Genomic DNA, 20,798 nt, shown 5'->3' on the forward strand with positions numbered 1-20,798 from the left:
CCTACGGCACCAGTCCCGCCCCTTGACGTCACCTGCCCCCTGCCCGGAGTTGGACAAACAGAAAGGTGGCATCCCTAATGGAGACCCCCAATGGGATTTTAATACAAGGCAGGAGGACCCTCCTAGGGAGCCCCATACACAGGCTATCAAGCCACAGACCCAGTCTGGAGGGACAAAGTGGGCGGCGTTATAAACTGAATCCCAAATCCTTTGTGAAAGATTCCGAATCGGATTAAATGGCAACCCTGATTTGCAAATGAGTTAATGAGAACCCTTGGTGCAGTCAGTAGTTAAAAATGTTTTACTTCCTTGTTTGTGTGACAACAAAAAACTCATTATAAAGGGATTCTGTCATGGGACAATAGTGCTGCCCCAGCAGAATTCTGCACTGAAATCCATTTCTCAAAAGAGCAAACTGATTTTTTTATATTCAATTTTGAAATCTGACATGGGGCTAGACATATTCTCAGTTTCCCAGCTGCCCCCAGTCATGTGATTTGTGCTCTGATAAACTTCAGTCTCTCTTTACTTGTACTGCAAGTTGGAGTGATATTACCCCCAGCAGCCTAACAACAGAACAATGGGAAGGTAACCAGATAGCAGCTCCCTAACACAAGATAACAGCTGCCTGGTCGATCTAAGAACAACACTCAATAGTAAAATCCAGGTCCCACTGAGACACATTCAGTTACATTGAGTAGGAGAAACAACAGGCTGCCAGAAAGCAGTTCCATCCTAAAGTGCTGGCTCTTTCTGAAATCACATGACCAGGCAAAATGACCTGAGATGCACCTACACACCAATATTACAACTAAATACACTTGCTGCTTCAGGAATGACATTTTATATTGTACAGTGAATTATTTGTAAACGGTCTCATTTAGAAATAAAAACGACATCATAAAAATCATGACCGAATCTCTTTAAGGATTCGGATTCAGTTCAGCCATGAATTTGGATTCAGAAGAATCCTGCTGATAAAGGCCGAATCCCGAGGCAAATCCTGAATTCAGTGCATCCCTAGTTAACGAGATATTGGAGGAAGGAGGAGATGTTCCTTGGAGCAAGTGACATAAGAGGAGCTTGGGGAAAGGAGGTTTCAATATCAGCGTAGGAAGGTGCCAGAAAGAACCTGCAGGAGGATTATATCAGCTCCGAGTGAGTCCCAGACAGTTCTTTCAGTTTTTCATTAGCGTTTTAATTGCCTGTCTCCATGTTTAACGAGGGGAGGAGCCAATATTAGGTATATCTTTTACCAACTATTGATTCCTGGTGGCGACTTCTCTCTCCAATATGAAAGGGGAACATTAGTGGCACAGATGAGGGCACCAGCAATAGTGGTAGTGGGTATGTTACCTGTGTATAAGACTATCATTGTTCTGCCCCATTGCCTCAATATTATATAAGCAGCACATTAACTTTGCTGCAGTGCTGAAGTCAAGCCTAGGTGCCACTCACTGGATATGAAACATCATCCTCAGGCAAAGGATCCTGTAATAGAGGCTGATCTGATGTTCTTCTGCTTAGGAATAAAATTAGAAACCTTTCTCACATCTTCCCTAAGCAGAAGAACATCAGCCTCTTTCTTTCTCCTGACAACTTCCTTGACTACTTGGTGGTCAGACTGATCAGAAACTGACCAGCAGGTGGCGCTGTTGGAACAAAATTCATTCATATTAACAGCACGTGTATCCCTTAATATCTTGGAATAAAAAGAAAATAAATACTCAATGTAAATTACAAAAGTGCTTAGAATAACCCCCTAATCAGTTCTACATTGACTTATTTTAAAGGTTTATTTATCCTTTAAACTGCTCTTGTCATGGTTTTATTAATGGGGTCGTTCACCTTTCAAACCCTTTTTTAAGTTCAATTGTTTTCAGATTCCTCACCAGAAGCAAAAGCTTTTTTTCAATTGTTTTTCATTTTTTATTTTTTCCAAAATCTAAGATGAAATTTAATGTCCCTGTCTCTGGTGTTTCAGTCTGGCAGCTCAGTAATTCAGGTGCAGACTCTGAACTGTTACAGTTTTGCAAATCACCTCTTCTTCGGGCGACTAATCTCCCCGAACTGCCTTCCTGCCTGTTACAATCTAAATCGAAGGCAGGATGGCACGCTTCACGAGGAAACGACTTCGGAAAATGAAGCGCTCCGAGTGCCCGGCGATTTAGATTCTAGCCGGCGGGAAGGCAGTTTGGAGAGATTAGTCACCCGAAGAAGAGGCAATCTCCATGTGAGTATCTGTCCTAAATGTATTAATTTAGAACAGTTATCAGGGTCGGCGACCCCCCCTAAAGCTGCTTTTGAAGGTGTAAAATGACACTTTATACTTAAATATTAGAAAAACAGTCACACATAGAGAACAGAAAGTAATTGGAAAAAGTCTTTAGTTCTGGTGAACTGTCTGAAAGCAACTGAAGTAAAAAAGGGTTGGAAGGTGAACAAGGGGGAACACAGGAAGTTTTTGTTTCCTCCTTGTGACCCCATTGTGTGTGACCCCCAACACTGAAGGGCAGGTTTATACCCCTATGTAGGCATCAGCCGTCCCCAAACACTTGCCCAAATAACACCCACATGCATAAAACTTCCAGGTGAATATTTATACCAGCTGAACCCACCTTCACGTTGGTTCCATGAGAGCACAGGCAGCACATCGCTCATACAACGAGGTGCTTTATCGGGCCGGTCCTGTTATAGCGGAGTATTGGGAACAGCGAATGTCCCAAGGGAAGATAACGAGAAGCTCAGTAATGCCAACGAGATAACAAGCAGCCGTACAACAGAAAGAACAAAAACATTTAATATGCCTAGCCAATCAGGGGCAGCATGTGCGGCGGAATAACAGTAAAAATAACAGTGTTGTTGCCGTGTAACACCCCAAAATTCATTTGCTCATAAAGGAAATTCTGTTTAACCATGCATTAGCCAGAGAGGATAACAATGGAAGATTAAGGGTAAATATTTGCCTATGCTTCAATGGAGCACAATAATGGCATTTAAATCACTGTCCCACCCACCTCCAGTCTCCCAGGTTCTTATTAAGTACCAGTAAGTGAGCAGCACATCACTTGGGGTTGCCGGGCAGTAACAGGTTGAGCCAATAGGAAGGCAGGAGGCCGTTGAGGTGGTGACAAATGTATTGGGGTGAGGCGCACACAGAAAGAAGTACCCCAATACCACAGCAGTGGCAATATGAGTTAGACAGGCCCCTATATACAGTAAGTGAGTGTGTGGGTGCCATGTTGGGGTAGAAGCACCCCCAGTCTATGCACAGAGACCTACCTGAAATACCAGTTAGGGGAATGATAATCACACCTGGGATTGGTCATTGAACTAAAGCTTAACTAAAGAAGTAGCTAGAAATGTTGTACATGATGTTTTGTGCTTCTGTACCAGCCCAAGGCAACCACAGCCCTTTAGCAGTAAAGATCTGTGTCTCCAAAGATGCCCCAGTAGCTCCCCATCTTCTTTTCTGCTGATTCACTGATTCACATGCTCTGTGCTGCTGTCACTTACTGAGCTTAGGGACCCACTCACAATATACAGTACACATAGAATAGAAATGTCACAATATACAATAACAATATACAGTACCAGGTTGATCCGTAATCAGAGTCACAATACAGAAATCAGTGCAGTCGGCATCCGAATTGATTCATAATCGGCCCTGTAGCATCAGTTCTATGGCCAATGAACCTCACTTTCTGATGGATGATTTCCCCCCGACCCCTAAGATGATTTCCCCCTGTTCCCTAAGATGATTTCCCCCATTCCCTAAGTTTAGCTTCTCAGCAGCAGCCCAGACCACACTGAGCATGTGCAGTGCCGCTGACTCACAAAAGATGCCTAACAAGATCCAAGATGTGGAGCTGCTCAGGGGAAACTGGATCATTACTGTTCTAGGGCTGGTACAGTATATAATATACAGCATTTCTAGTCAAATTAATTTTAGGCTTTAGTTCCCCTTGACAGTAACTACGTCTTTTACTGTGTACGGGTTCTGCGTCTTGTTGCATTAGAAATGCGCTGGTGGGGGGGGTAGGCACGGAATGCGGGTGGGATTCTGAATTTGTATGCACACGACACTCTAAGCAGCACATAAAAACCACACAAGCATTTTCCATCCCAGAAAATAAAAGAGAATCCGTTAGCGCTCCATTGTTTTCCCAGAGAATGGGCGAGTGATTCTGTTTGGATTTTGGATAATTAGTCCCGAAAACCAGCCGAGAGTCTTGTCTCCCCCTAAATAAATATTCTCCAGACCCAATGGTGTTTGTATTGTTCCCTCACTTGGAGACATCAATGAGCCTCAGATATAAAAAAAAATGGCTCCAGGTCACCTCAATGATGCCCCTCCCCCCCGTGCATTCCACACACACACGTTATCAATCAGACTCCAGGGAAATCACGTGTTTCTGGGGGTGGGCAAGTCGATCACTATGGGGGGATTTACCGGCTGGTAGTTGACGGTGCACACGGAAGAGTTCACGTAGGTGGTCGTTCCATCCGCCATTACTCCGTACCCTGCAAAACATGGAATGAGAATTCTTAGGGCAGTCTAGACCAGTGATCCCCAACCAGTAGCTCGTGAGTAACATGTTGCTCCCCAACCCCTTGGATGTTGCTCTCAGCAGCTTCAAAGCAGGTGATTATTTTTGAATTCCAGGCTTGGAAGTAAGTTTTGGTTGCATGAAAACCAGGTGTACTACCAAACAGAGTCTCCTGTAGGCTGCCAGTCCACATAGAGGCTACCAAATAGCCAATCACAGCCCTTTGTTGGCATCCTCAGGAACTATATTCGTGCTTCTGTTGCTCCCCAACCCTTTTTACATTTGAATGTGGCTCAAGGGTGAAAAAGGTTGGGGATCTCTGGTCTAGACTGTCAGCACTTGGGAGCACTTTGCACAGTTACTTAACCCTGATCTGTAAAAGCTTTGTCTTTATTTTGCCAGTACTGTGTGGAGTAACTACCAGGGTGGGGTCCGGTGTTTGGAGGGGTTGAGGCCCAGAAGAGGGTAGTTACGTTACTGCTAATATCAACAATACACAGAAAGACTTAGACTTAAAGGACAACTAGACCATAGCGTTGACAATTGTCCTTAGCTGGAGCCCGATAAACCCTGAGGCCACCAGGAGACCCTCTACTTCTCCCACCCTGGCTGCATCATTAGAAGTAGGCGTCATCAGAAAAAAAGGAGTAAAACAGGAAGTGCTGTTGTTGTTACCCAGAAGTGACATCATTATAGAAGTAGGCGTGATCAGAAAAAAGGAGTAAAACAGGAAGTGCTGTCATTGTAAACTGGAAGTGACATCATTAGAAGTAGGCGTGATCAGAAAAAAAAGGAGTAAAACAGGAAGTGCTGTCATTGTAAACTGGAAGTGACATCATTAGAAGTAGGCGTGATCAGAAAAAAATGGAGTAAAAGAGGAAGTTCTGTCATTGTTAACCGGAAGTGACATCATTAGAAGTAGGCACGATCAGGAAAAAATGGAGTAAAAGAGGAAGTGCTGTCATTGTTAACCGGAAATTACATCATTAGAAGTAGGCGTGATCAGAAAAAAAGGAGTAAAACAGGAAGTGCTGTCATTGTTAACCGGAAATGACATCATTATAAGTAGGCGTGATCAGAAAAAAAGGAGTAAAACTCGCTATTGAGAAGACCGCGACCAGACCCACGACCCGCAAACCCGGAGAACAGCCAACCTGCGTCTGATACCCGCTGCCGAAACTTCATCCTGCAACCCACAACCCACGGGTACCCAAGCCGCTGCAGGACTCTAACTTGGAGCACCCTGTGCACCTTATCTTTAGCAGGAGCAGCATCAGAAGGGGTTGGATGGTGTTTAGCAAGTGAGGGAATACAGGGATATGGGAGATAGCTCATAGTACAAGTTGATCCAGGGACAGGTCCCATTGCCATTTTGGAGTCAGGAAGGAATTTTTCCCCTCTGAGGCAAATTGGAGAGACTTCAGATGGGGTTTTTGCCTTCCTCTGGATCAACTGACAGTAAGGCAGGTTATATATAGAGGTTATATATAGACTTGAACTTGGTGGACGTGTCTTTTTTCAGCCTCACTATGTTACTATGTATAACAAGGCATTACCTTCATGAATATGACCGAATACGTGGAGACGGGGCTGTATCCTCCGCTGGACTGTATTGAGCAATTCCACACAGCCGACTCGTTGCAGTTTCTTGGGGACCCAGTCTAAGAACCCTGAAAGTAACATAAGAGAAGCCCTGAGTTTGTATTCGCCTGATTACATATTCATGTTGCAAAAGCTGAAATATACACAATATAGAAAGAAATAACACTGCTCAATTAAAAATTGGTTAAAAAAAGTGGGGTTACTTAAAAGGAAGAATTTTGTGGTGAATATTCCCCATCCAGTCTGTAGGGTCAGTAAATAGTACCAATGGATAATGCTCTTGCTCCTCCCTTCTTGCTGCCTGTGTCTTAGGCTTACAGGAAAGGAGGAGTTCTATTTCATCAGCCTCTTTCTTTCTCCTGACAACTTCCTTGACTACTTGGTGGTCAGACTGATCAGAAACTGACCAGCAGGTGGCGCTGTTGGAACAAAATTCATTCATATTAACAACACATGTATCCCTTAATATCTTGGAATGAAAAGAAAATAAATAATGAATGTACATTACAAAGTTCTTAGAACTTTGAATTCACTTATTTTAAAGGTTTACTTATCCTTTAAAGGGGTTGTTCACCTTTAAATTAACTGTTATTATGATATAGAGAGGGATTTCTGAGACAATTTGCAATGGGTTTTCATTTTTTATTATTTGTGGTTTTTGAGTTATTTCGCATTTTATTCAGCAGCTCTCTAGTTTGCAATTTCAGCTGTCCGGTTGCTAGGGTCCGAATTCCCCTAGCAACCATGCACTGATATGAATAAGGGACAGGAATATGAATAGGAGAGGCCTGAATAGAAAGAGAAGGAATACAAAGTAGCAATAACTATAAATGTGTAGCCTTACAGAGCATTTGTCCTGTAGATGGGGTCAGTGACCCCATTTGAAAGCTGGAAAGGGCAAATAATTCAAAAATGATTCAACATAAACAACAAAGACCAATTGAAATGTTGCTTAGATTGAGCCATTCTACAGTATAACATTTAAGTTAAAGGTGAACCACCCCTTTAAACAGACGTCCTTTCATAACAGGCAATGATTTGGTAATAGAGAAGCTCCCAGATAAGAAGAGGTTAAGCAGAGAAGTGTAATTTCCATACAGTAAATAGAGAGTGAGTGTAGCTGCTGTATATACAATGAATGCTTATTGGTTCCCGAGCCTCTCCATTCTTTATTATCTGCTTCCCTAAGCAGCTGCCGGATTAGAGATGCAAAACAACAGCCAACGGATCTTCTTCTTCTTCTTCTGCCTAGAACTGGAACACACAGGCCTCGGATGTGAGCCCGGAACCCCTATGTTTTATTTACTGCATATAGTGAATATGAGACTGGTTATTTACCTAGCGGGGGTCCGTGGGTGATGAGGATGTCGGTGGCATCGGGTATGAGGTTCCACTTGTCTAACAGGGCCTGACCCCGGGGCAAGTTAAATCCCCAGCCGTAGAACCAAGGCTGCCTGTGAATGGAGATAGAACATAAATACAATAGAATACAATGAGGCACAATGAATATATAAAGTAGGGATGCACCAAATCCACAATTGGTTCGGGATTCGGCCTTTTTCAGCAGGATTCGGATTAATCCGAATCCTTCTGTCCGGCCGAACCAAATCCGAATCCTAATTTGCATATGCAAATTAGGGGCGGGAGGGAAATCGCATGACTTTTTGTCAGAAAACAAGGAAGTAAAAAATGTTTTTCCCGTGCCACCCCTAACTTGTATATAATTTGTATATAATTTGTATATGCAAATTAGGGTTTGGTTCAGTATTTGGCCGAATCTTTCGCAAAGGATTCGGGGGTTCGGCTGAATCCAAAATAGTGGATTCAGTACATCTCTAATGGAATGTATTGTATAAGCTGCTGGATGCAATGATATTCAGCTCCTTGGCATGATTAGGGGGAATAATTATAGGCCATATAGTAGAATGTGCAGGGGCAGAAGGAATATATATAGTGAATAAAGTAGCCCCTCTTGTAAAATATAAGGATATTATAAGTTACCGAGGAGTTTCATGACCATATAAAAGTACGAGGCCGAAGGCCGAGTGTTTTTATACAGGTCATGGAACTCCGAGGTAACTTCTAATATCCTCATATTTTACAACTGGGGGTACTTTATTTATTATAATACACAAATTTCACTGAGTCATGTGACAGAAATGACATCACTACTCACCGTTTATAACTGATGACATCACTACTCACCGTTTATAAGGATATAATTTACAAGATATTCATGGCTTTTGTGTATTATATAGTGAATAAAATACCCCCTATTGTAAAATATAAGGATATTATAAGTCACCAAGGAGTTCCATGACCACATACTTTTATACAGGTCATGGAACTCAAAGGATACTTTTAATATCCTTATATTTTCCAACAAGGGGCACTTTATTACAATACACACATTTTAGTCATGTGACAAAAATGACATCACTACTCACCATTTATAACTGATGACATCACTAGTCACTGTTTATAAAGATACCATTTACAAGATATTTATGGCGTTGTGTATTTTATATATACCTGTATATATATATATATATTATATACTTTATATAAGTGCAGCCTATAGCAATAAATCCTGCCAGCTGCCTAATGTGATGGGCACCATATCCACCATAAATATCCACTGTATCCACTGTGTCCTTTGTCCCCTGTCACATACATGTTCTGTGATACCAGGGAATGTCCTGAGTTTTATCACAGACAGTATGTAGCACATTGAATATCGAATATATCTGTATAGGTACTGGCCATACTGGTGTCAGGTTATCTGAGTTCTCTAGAACACACACAGCATTATCAATATAATGAACCTACAATACAAGGATACACTGAGCATGTCTCATGTAATGAATCTAGAACACAATACACTGAACATGTTCCATGTCAACCAACTAGAATTCTGTGTAAGTAATCTATGATACACTGGGTATTCTCCATGTACTGAATCCAAAACAGGAGGATGTACTGAACATTCTCCATGCAATGGCTCTAGAACACAAGGATGCATTGAGAAATTAAGAACACAAGGATATACTGAGCTTGGTCCAGGCAATGAATCTAGAACACAACACACTGAACATTCTCCATGTAATGAACCTATAACACAATGATACACTGATCATGATCCATATACTGTAATGAATCTAGAACACCCTAGAACTCTGTTGACACGCTATCTGCATTTGATTCATGTAAACAATCGAGAACACACTCAAATTGTGTGTAATTAATATAGAACTCGATGATACACTGGGTATTTCTCCATGTACTGAATCCAAAACACAAGTATGTACTGAACATTCTCCATGTAATGGATCTAGAACACAAGGATGCATTGAGAAATGAAGAACACAAGGATATACTGAGAATGGTCCAGGTAATGAATCTAGAACACAATACTAAACATTCTCCTTGTAATTAATCACAAGGATACACTGAGCACGAGCATGCTCCATGTAATGAATCTAGAACACAAAACACTGAACATTCTCCATGTATTGAACCTATAACACAAGGATACCCTGATCATGCTCCATATAATGAATCTAGAACTCTGTTGACATGCTATCTGCATTTGATTGATTGAAGCCCTAATGTTCCATCCTAGATGCATTTGGCCATTGGTGAGGGACTGAGCAACTTTAGGTTCCATCGACCAATCTCAGGTTCTTCAACCAAAATCCATGAGGGCACAATGGCCTGTATGTAACTTTAGCTGGAGCGAGTTCAGGACAACAAATAACTGACAGTTTTCTCTGGATGATAGAAAGTAACTATTGCAATACATTTCATACAGAATGATAGTTTCCGTGGCAACCATTGAAAATCCTTCTTCCCTGAAACAGATGTCTCATTTAGCTGAAAATTAGATGCAAAAAAAAAAAACCCATGGGGGGGGAATTAATTCAAAGTTTAGTGTAAAGTCGACTATCCAGAGCCGAGAAACCTCATGATTGGATAAACTCCCTGATTTGCATGATCTCTATAGTTTTAACGTGGGTATGGTGGCTCAGTTGGGGACAGTTTAGACTTTTAATTCGTTTTTCATACTTCTTCACTTCTCAGTGAGCCTTCTAATTTCATATTCTAAGTATACCTTGCCACGGGAGCTTGCAGTCCCACCCTTTGGTCTTTGTATATGATAGGGGTTATAGTTCAGCAAGACTCCCACACTCTATACACTGACCTTTTCCTCCTCCCCCCCCCATCTTCCCTGACCTTATATCCTTTCTATGCACTTTGTTTCTGCTTTTTATTCCACCTTTATAAAGGGTCACTGGCAGTGGTGTAACTATAGAGGAAGCCGACCAATTGAAAAGTTGCAGGGGGTCCCAGAGTATGTGGGGTTTGCTTCCTCTATCATTAATAAAAAAAAACCTCCTCCCCAGCCGCTCTCTTACCGGCAAGGAAGGGCAACACAAGTCGAGGTGGGATGTGGGTGGGGTTGAGGCAGGACATTGGCAGGGCGGAGCCTAGAAGTGGGTGTGGTGGGAAGTGGGTGGGAGGATGGAGATTGGCGTGCACCGGGCCCCTCGGAAGATTTTTTTGCAGGGGGTCCACTCTAGTTACACCACTGGTCACTGGTAGGGATGCACTGAATCCACTATTCTGGATTCGACTCAGTCCTCGAATACTTCGCAAAAGATTTGGCCGAATACTGAACCAAATCCAAATTAGCATATGCACATTAGGGATGGGAAGGGGAAAACATTTTTTACTTCCTTGTTTTGTGACAAAAAGTCACGCAATTTCCCTCCCTGCCCCTAATTTTAATATGCAAATTAGAATTCGGATTTGGTTCGGCCGGCAGAAGGATTTGACTGAATCCGAATCTTGCCCGAATCCCGAACCGATTCCTGGATTCGGTGTATCCCTAGTCACTGGCACCCAATATGTCAATGAACTCACCCAGGACATTCACTAAGTCTTCCATAGTCTTTTTGCATTATATTTCTATTTACAAATACTGTACGTTGACTTTGTAGTGGTTTTTGGCCCATGGTCCAATAGCGAACAATGGAGCTGACACTTTACCCTTTACGTTAACTTTTAGCATGTTATATAATGGCTAATTCTTTTAGTGTTTTAATTATTTGCCTTCTTCTTCTGACTCTTTACAGCTTTCAAATGGGGGTCACTGACCCCATGTAAAAACAAATGCTCTTTAAGACTACACAAGTATTATTACTGCTACTTTTTATTACTCCTCTTTCTATTTAGGCCTCTCCTATTCATATTCCAGTCTCTTATTCATATTGATGCATGGTTGCTAGGGGAATTTGCACCCTAGCAACCAGATGTCTGAAATTGCAAACTGGAGAGCTGCTGAATAAAAAGCGAAATAACTCAAAAACCACAAATAATAAAAAATGGGAATCAATTGCAAATTGTCTCAGAATATCCCTCTCTACATCATACTAACATTTAACTCAAAGGTAACAACCCGTTTAACTGGTAGTATCTGCAGATATAAAACAGGTGGGTATTTTTGGGCAGCAGAAATAATTGCTTACCATGCCATGAGGATTACCCACGACAATGGCAAGTTTCCTTCCATGCAGACAAGCACGAACCATTATCATGCCACTAATAGGGGAGTCTTATAAGATAATTGGAGAGCCCGTTTCCCAGACACGATGAGTTGAAGTGCATTAGGCAAAAGCTGCTGATACACAAGCTAAAAATAAAGAGTCACAGGATGACTTTGTACCTTTTTAGTCTGTGTTGTGACATATTTAATGGTGCCGTGAGCTGACAGTCTCTCTCTAACCTCCCCCATCAGCCAAAAACACAGCTCCGTATTCTCACAAATCCCTGGAATAATGAGCCGCACGCTGGCACTTATTTATAATTATTTTTTTTAGGGGGGATTCAGAGCAACGCGCTTTTAACATAAAATCCTGGGAATAATAATGTTGATTTTATTTAAGTGCAAAGTCATTTCCAGACGGCTGCTGACTCCCGGGGGAATTGGATTCATGGCTCGGGTTAGTAATCTGAAAAACAATTTGCTTGCAGAGACCTGAAATTCTCCTTATTATTATTAAGCGCACACTACAGGTGGGACATGTCTTCCACGGAGGTAAAATAAACTGTACAGAACACCCACCCCGAGGTGCAATTTGTGCCCCTAATTAGTAATATCCAGAGAGCAGGCTGTTCCCTCGCTCCCAATTAGCTTTGCATCCAGCTGACGAGGATTTCTCAGAGCAATAAACTCGTAGCTTGGACATTATGTTCTTTTGGCCGATTGATTTTTATTCAAGTTTATCTGAACTATAAATAAAAACCCAAACATTTTAGATGTGGCACCAACCAGATCTGTCGTCCAAATCCTATTCATAAAGGTGGCGATTTAGACAATATCACACATCAGACACCATACATGGGGCCAAACACAACATGATCACCATTATATTAGGGCTACAGAAGCAGCGGCTCCCAGGGGCCACACATGGGGCCAAACACAACATGATCACCATTATATTAGGGCTACAGAAGCAGCGGCTCCCAGGGGCCACACATGGGGCCAAACACAACATGATCACCATTATATTAGGGCTACAGAAGTAGCGGCTCCCAGGGGCCACACATGGGGCCAAACACAACATGATCACCATTATATTAGGGCTACAGAAGCAGCGGCTCCCAGGGGCCAACACTAGGGGTAAGCAGTCAAGGCGTGTGAATTGATCGGTGGGATCAGAGGAGCGAGGTTTGGGGGTGAGTGAGAGAAATTTAGGACCTGCTTCCCATTCCCATCTGCTGATGCCCCATACACTAACACCAGTCAATACAAATATTGGTTGGGATCATTGAGCTGCCATATCTAGTGTATGCCCAGTTTAAAGGGCTAAAAATAAGGGGCAGGCTATTGGAACCCGCACTCCAGTTGGGGGTAACAGTAGTTTCTTTTTATTTAAATTGCCCCCTTCCAGCGACTCTAACGTGACGCACATAATGAGCAAGTCGCGGCACTTATTATGGGTGGCCCTTACATGGCCGCTCGGACTGAGCGCTCCCTCCAGGTGTGGGTGGCCTAGCACTGGCCAGGGGGAATTTAAAAAATATAAAAACCACTGTTACCCCCAACCAGAGTGCGGGCCTGTACCTTTGGTTGGGGATAATATTTTTGGCCAACAGGTCCCCTTTAAGAAGCCCCCTTTAGACAAAGAATGTGACTTCTAGTTCCTTTTGCCTATGTGCCAGCTCTGTTGCAATGAATGATACGATTTATATTGCCTCCTCCTATGCAAAGCCATGGATTATGTTTGCCTGTCTAAAAATATCCCGTTTTTGTTGTAACATTCAGTCAGCGTGCCTGCAGATCCGGTTACTAAGGCATACTGGAATCTGTCCTGGAATTCGTTTTGGGTATTAACAATATAGTTCCGCCCCTGTCTGGATGGTTGTTAGACTACATCTCTCATCAAGCTTTAACTCTCGCTGCTCTACATACATGTGGGTGAAGCTACACAAGGTGCAGGTCATGGTCCAGTGAGTGAATACAAAGTAACGGCTGATATTTCAGCACCCTGGTCAGTTCTCTCATTCAGGACCTGGGACAGCAGCTGATAAAGGCCCAACAACTCCAATAAGGATTCTATCACTGCTCAATATATCCATTATCAACCATTTGTCTTTCCATCTACCTGTATATTTCTAACCCTAAATAAAGGCTACTGGCTATTTGCTGAGATATACAGGACTCTGCATCTCCTCATATACTTAGAATTATTTGTATTTACAGGGCCATATTAAAGGGGTGGTACATTTCAGTATGTTAAAGAATGGCTAATTCTAAGCAACTTTTCAACTGACCTTCATTTTGTCTTTTTATAGCTTTTGAATGATTTGCTTTTTTCTTCTGACTCTTTACAGCTTTCGAATAGGGGGTCGCTGACCCCGTCCTTTCGCCAAAAGGCTACCATTTTATTGTACTTGCTACTTTTTATTGCTCATCTTTTTAACCAGGCCTCTCCAATTCATATTTCGGTCTCTTATTGGAATCAGTGCACGGTTGCTGGGGGAATTTGGACCCTAGCAACCAAGTGGCTGAAATTGCAAACTGGAGAGCTGCTGAATAAAAAGCTAAACAAACTCAAAAACAATGAATAATAACGAATTAAAACCAATCATAAATTATTAGAGAAGAATATTCTGAGACAGAGTCCTGCGTGGGTCCAATCAGGCAGACCAGTGCCCAAGGGTAAGAAGAATGCTTGACAAAGGGGCGTGACCCCGAAACGTTGCACTACTGCATAATAAAATTGCAAGGGCTTGCCCTGCTACTGCAACTCCTGTGTGCCGGTGAAATTCTTCTTACCCTTGTTGTGAGGCGGCTGATTCCTTTATCACTGGGCACCAGGATAAGAACTTTTGGGAGTGTATGGTGTGCGGCTTCTCCTAAGAGACCAGTGCCCAACCCAGACCTGCAAGCCCAGCACCCACCACCCAGACCCACTGCCCGATCCAGCCAGCAAACAGCTTGCTTAACCCCCGACCTGGCGCCCGCAAATGCCGGAAGTGATGTCACTGTTAAACGGAAGTGGCCTCGCGCGGGACCCTATTCCGCGGGGTAAGGAAAGAAATCGATCCATAAACTCAGGAGAGGGTAGGAGGGACCAGTCCTGCAACATAGCCGGCTACCCAGACAGGTTGCCCGCAGACTACCCGCACATTCAGGCACACAGAAATTTCTGCCCAAAACCCGAGCACCTTGCGGGTACGATGCAGGACTCTACTCTATACTTAAAGTTAAAGGGATACTGTCATTTTTTTCAAAATAAATCATTTAATAGTGCTGCTCCAGTAGAATTCTGTCCTGAAATCCATTTTCTCAAAAGAGCAAACAGATTTTTTTATATTCAATTTTGAAATCTGACATGTGGCTAGACATTTTGTCTGTTTCCCAGCTGCCCCCAGTCATGTGACTTGTGCCTGCACTTTAGCAGAGAAATGCTTTCTGGCAGGCTGCTGTTTTTCCTTCTCAATGTAACTGAATGTGTCTCAGTGGGACCCGGATTTTACTATTGAGTGTTGTTCTTAGATCTACCAGGCAGCTGTTATCTTGTGTTAGGGAGCTGTTATCTGGTTACCTTCCCATTGCTCTTTTGTTTGGCTGCTGGGGGGGAAAAGGGAGGGGGTGATATCACTCCAACTTGCAGTACAGCAGTAAAGAGTGTTTGAAGTTTATCAGAGCACAAGTCACATGACTTGGGGCAGCTGGGAAATTGACAATATGTCCAGGGGCGATCCTGGCCCCTCCGCCACCTGAGGCAGCAGCAATTGCTGCTGCCCCCCCTCCCCCCGGAAATTGGCTCTTAAAGTATCAGGAGCAGCATTTTTGCTGCCCCTGGTACCTAGTGGGGCGCTGCTGCCTGAGGCGACAGCCTCAACTCGCCTCATTGGCGAAGCACCCCTGAATATGTCTAGCCCCATGTCAGATTTCAAAATTGAATATAAGCAGATAACAGCTCCCTAACACAAGATAACAGCTGCCTGGTAGATCTAAGAACAACACTCAATAGTAAAATCCAGGTCCTACTGAGACACATTCAGTTACATTGAGAAGGAAAAACAACAGCCTGCCAGAAAGCATTTCTCTCCTAAAGTGCAGGCACAGGTCACATGACCAGGGGCAGCTGGGAAACTGACAAAATGTCTAGCCCCATGTCAGATTTCAAAATTGAAAATAAAAAAATCTGTTTGCTCTTTTGAGAAATGGATTTCAATGCAGAATTCTGCTGGAGTAGCACTATTAACTGATTCATTTTGAAAAATGTTTTTTTTTCCCATGACAGTATCCCTTTAATTTAAAGGGATACTGACAAACATTTGTGTAAGCTAATGAATTGCGGCTGTTCAGTGTCTGGAAGCTTAGATAAGGTTGAACCCTCTATGAAATGCAGGAGGATCTATCCCTGGAATGGCTGAGCACCCAGAACAGAATTTAGGAGATTTGTCTAATCTGAATAAGTAACAGGGAAATTCACCTGTTCTACTTTGCCCTTAATTATTTGCATCGGACATTCCTGCACCCAGATTCCTTTATTTAATACTGGGGCAAGGAATTCTTTTAATTTTAACACAGCCAAAGGGAAAAAACCAGCTCTGAATCCAAGTCCGCTCCTTGTTTCTTTTTTAAGGTGACAGCGATCTCAAAGCCTCGCCGTTGTGTTTTATATACGCTGCAGGTGCCGGAGTTATTGTTTGGGTCTATACTGGGATGACAAATAATATGCCGTTCTGTAACGAGTGTGATTGTGCCTCTGTGTATCAGAATGTATCAGCTGTGAAACCCATAATAAAATATTAATTGTAAACACAATCAGAGGTGTTCCTGCTGGTCCCGGAGAGCAAATGTATCATTTATATTAAGCCGTATCTTATGCCTCTCCAATGACTTACACCTCAGGAAGCCCGTCCAGTAAAGTTTAGAACCCGCAGTATTGTTACACCACATAAAACATCCGTGTGGGATGCGGCATAAAATTCTGATTTTTAATATGTTTGCTTACCACGGGGAGCCGTATATGCGGAAACCCCTAACGGTAACTTCGGAGTCTTGCAGATAAATGCAGTTGGTTAGCAGGGACTGGACATTTTCATAATTCTCCGGCTTTAGCTTCGACACGGAAGGGAAATAATAAAAGTCTTGTTTAATCAGGTCGGCCATGAACTCGCGGTCAAACGTCAGTTCGTGATTTCCGGCGATGACAATCTTATACTCGTACGGAAGGCTTCCTATAGTGGCCAGAAGGAAAACAAAGAAAATACCTTATTCCTGCTTTATTCCTGGGTTTTGGGAGTGGGGTCAATACATCTATTAAATCATTAGAGCCACACTGATAACTGAAGCATCGTCTGAGTGATAAACTAGAGCAATTAAGTTGGAACTGGGACGAATAAGCAGAGAAATTGTGCAGGAATGGCATCTGTTATCCAGAAACCCGTTATTCGGAAGGCCCAGAATTACAGACTCCAATTTTTAAAAAAATGATTTCCTTTTCTCTGTAATACTAAAAAAAAGTACCTTGTACATGATCCTTGTCGGAAACAGAACAGACCTATTGTGTTTATTTAGAGGCCCATTTTTGAAAGGTCGAATTTTGAATTCATGTGATTTTTTTAAAAATTTTAAATTATACACACAAGGTTATTATGGGAGGTTATTCAAGAAACAATTCGAATGGCTAATATTCAATCGAATGGTTTTGACCCTAAAAATCGAATAAGAGCCCTAAAGGTATGAAGATTCTGGATAACAGGTCCCATACCTGTACTGCAATGGGGCCAGCTGCGCAATTAGTAAATGTGATCAAGAACCATGCAATGAACTGCACGGGTATTGCCAAGCTCTGCCCTGCACCTGACTGGTGGGATGTATAAGTTGGGGTACTAGCGGATTGTACAATGCAGAGAACATTGGTGGGCTATTAGGTTAAAGGGGGAATCTATGTTGTAATATGGGCCATTTGGGAACTGAATAATGAACTAAAAGAGCACCAGTGTAGGCTGAATGTGCAAAAACTGTGCACATAAGTACAGGTATGGGATCCATAAACCTGTTATCCAGAAAGGGCATCTCCCATAGACTCCATTCTATCCAAATTTTTAAATATGATTTCCTTTTTCTGTGTAATAATAAAACAGTCGCTTGTACTTGATCCCAACTAAGATATAATTAATCCTTATTGGAGGCAAAACCAGCCTATTGGCTTTATTTAATGTTTATATGATTTTCTAGTAGACTTAAGGTATGAAGATCCAAATCACGGAAAGATCCATTTTCTGAAATACCCCATGTCCTGAGCATTCTGGATAACAGGTCCCATACCTGTAGTAGCAAGTTCTAAGTTTTGCATACTAACTTTTTTGTACACCCCACAATAGCTCTGTGCACTGGGGGACAGTTTAGAGCAGTGATCCCCAACCAGTAGCTCAGGAGTAACATGTTACTCACCAACCACTTGGCTATTGCTCTCAGTGGCCTCAAAGCAGGAGCTTATTTTCGATTCTTGGAGGCAAGTTTTGGTTTCATTCAAACCAGGTGCACTGCTGAATAGAGTCTCCTGTAGCTGCCAGTCCACATAGGGGCCACCAACAGCCAATCACAGCCCTTATTTGGCATCCCAGGGACTTTTTTTTATGCTTGTGTTTGTCCCCAACTCTTTTTACATTTGAATGTGGCTCATGGATGAAAAATGTTGGGGACCTCTGGTTTAGGTGGACACATTGGATAGTTGTGAAGCGTAAGGATCCAATATAGGATGGTCAATAAGAGTTCTGGGCAGATAGAGTCACGGGGTCTCTTGCCAAGTCCCTGCTCCTTTGCAATTAAAGGGATTTTCCCAGTCCCACTGCATGCAAAACAGCCAGTAGTACCCTAGCACTATAGTTTTAGATCTTTAACAGTTTTATACAGGTATAGGACCTGTTATCCAGAATGCTCGTGGCCTGGATAACAAATTTCCGTAATTCGGATCTTCATACCTTAAGCCCACTAGAAAGTCATAATGTAAACATTCAATAAACCCAACACGCTGGTTCTGCTTCCAATAGGGATTCATTATATTACAGTTTGGATCAAGTACAAGCTACTGTTTTATTATTACAGAGAAAAGGGTAATCATTTTTAAAAATTAGAATTTTTTAAGATAAAATAGAGTTTTTTGGATAACGGGTTTCTGGATAACAGATCCCATACCTGTACACAATATTTCGATGGGTGTCCCACCCAACATGCTGTTGTTCATCCTACAATAATACTTAATAAAGGTGCTCAGGTTCTCTATTGAAATGTGTAGCCTCTATTTGCACTTACCAAGCCAGTCGTTAAACTTCTTCACTTCGCTTGGAAGCCCCAGTTCAGTGAAGTCGCCAGCGTGAATTAAGACATCTCCGTATGGCATCTGCAAGAGGTCTGTTCTGGAATGGGTGTCGGAAATACAAACAAAGCGGGTATAGCCAGGAGGCTTGGGGGCATCGTGAGGCACAGGGTCCACCCTGGAGAAAATATAAGAGCAACTGGTGACAATGTGGAAGCTTAATGCCCCCCCTCTGAGCATTCGCAGCTTTTGGGCTGTTAATAAGGATGCAAGTAAAATATGTTGTACTCGTTAAAGGGATCCTGTCATTGGAAAAGATGTTTTTTTCAAATAGTTAATAGTGCTACTCCAGCAGAATTCTGCACTGAAATCCATTTCTCAAAAGAGCAAACAGATTTTTTTATATTTAATTTTGAAATCTGACATGGGGCTAGACATATTGTCAATTTCCCAGCTGCCCCCAGTCATGTGACTTGTGCCTGCACTTTAGGAGAGAACTGCTTTCTGGCAGGCTGCTGTTTTTCCTACTCAATGTAACTGAATGTGTCTCAGTTGGACCTGGATTTTACTATTGAGCGTTGTTCTTAGATCTACCAGGCAGCTGTTATCTTGTGTAAGGGCTCTTACACATGAGCATTCTGACCTGCGCTCCCCTGCGTTCCGTTTTTTGGCGTTCAGCCGCAGGGGAGCGCAGGAATAGACGCAAGTCATTATTTGAAATGGGGCCGTACTCACTCAGGCGCGTGTAGGCGCCGAACGCAGGTTCAGACGCAACATGCTGCATTTTTCCTGCGTTCGGCGCCTACACGCGCCTGAGTGAGTACAGCCCCATTTCAAATAATGACTTGCGTCTATTCCTGCGCTCCCCTGCGGCTGAACGCCAAAAAACGGAACGCAGGGGAGCGCAGGTCAGAACGCTCATGTGTAAGAGCCCTTAGGGAGCTGTTATCTGGTTACCTTCCCATTGTTCTGTTGTTTGGCTGCTGGGGGAAAAGGGAGGAGGTGATATCACTCCAACTTGCAGTACAGCAGTAAAGAGTGATTGAAGTTTATCAGAGCACAAGTCACATGACTGGGGGCAGCTGGGAAACAATATGTCTAGCCCCATGTCAGATTTCAAAATTGAATATAAAAAAATCTGTTTGCTCTTTTGAGAAATGGATTCCAGTGCAGAATTCTGCTGGAGCAGCACTATTAACTGATTCATTTTTAAAAAAAAATTTTTTCCCCATAACAGTATCCCTTTAAGAATAGATAAATGACAAACATGCATTAAGATATTGGGATTAATTGCTTTGCTCATTCGCTCACCCTCCCACCACCTATCGGGGCTCAGCAAACGCAGTTTAGACAATAGTTTACACACTGGTAGTAATTAGCTCCGCTGGGACCAGTGACGGGCGAATAAAGGGAATGGAAAAGTTGCAATGGAACGAGGAGCCGTTGGTCTCTTTGTAGTCTGACAGTTGTGAAGTTTAAGGTGTTTATTTTTAGAGGGATCCACATGGCAGTCAATGCTAAAAACGATGGCTCAAGCAATGCAATGACTTTGCTACTAATTGTTTTATTTGATCCATTCCTCACCCCAAGGGGGCACTGTCCAGAACTTGCTTTGCAACGGGGAGGCCCATAAGTCCAAATTGATCTCATTATTTTCTGAAAACTACTCCGACCTCCCTTTATTTATCAACACATTTTCCCGAAAATTTCCTGTGTGGGGAAAACCCCGAAACAATCATGAAAAAAAAAACAAACCGTACAAATTTTCGAAAAAATGAAAAAAACGACCGATCGCCATCAT

The 20,798-nt window shown here is 42.6% G+C and overlaps 1 protein-coding gene across 2 annotated transcripts in view; it reads right to left on the reverse strand.

Annotated features, from left to right (window-relative positions):
- Nucleotides 1–3,518: 3,518 nt before the first annotated feature.
- The window catches only part of mpped1.S (metallophosphoesterase domain containing 1 S homeolog), a 39,976-nt gene continuing 22,696 nt past the window's right edge, over nt 3,519–20,798 (reverse strand). For both annotated transcript variants that reach the window (XM_041587857.1, XM_041587858.1), the window contains exons 3-7: nt 18,994–19,175; nt 16,688–16,913; nt 7,491–7,606; nt 6,107–6,220; nt 3,519–4,524 (exon numbers count right to left, since the gene is read on the reverse strand). In XM_041587857.1, the coding sequence (XP_041443791.1) occupies nt 4,406–4,524; nt 6,107–6,220; nt 7,491–7,606; nt 16,688–16,913; nt 18,994–19,175 (757 nt within the window). In that variant the 3' untranslated portion in view covers nt 3,519–4,405. The remainder of the gene's footprint in view (nt 4,525–6,106; nt 6,221–7,490; nt 7,607–16,687; nt 16,914–18,993; nt 19,176–20,798) is intronic.

Source organism: Xenopus laevis, chromosome 3S (assembly GCF_017654675.1).
Source record: "Xenopus laevis strain J_2021 chromosome 3S, Xenopus_laevis_v10.1, whole genome shotgun sequence".
Lineage (NCBI taxonomy): Eukaryota > Metazoa > Chordata > Amphibia > Anura > Pipidae > Xenopus > Xenopus laevis.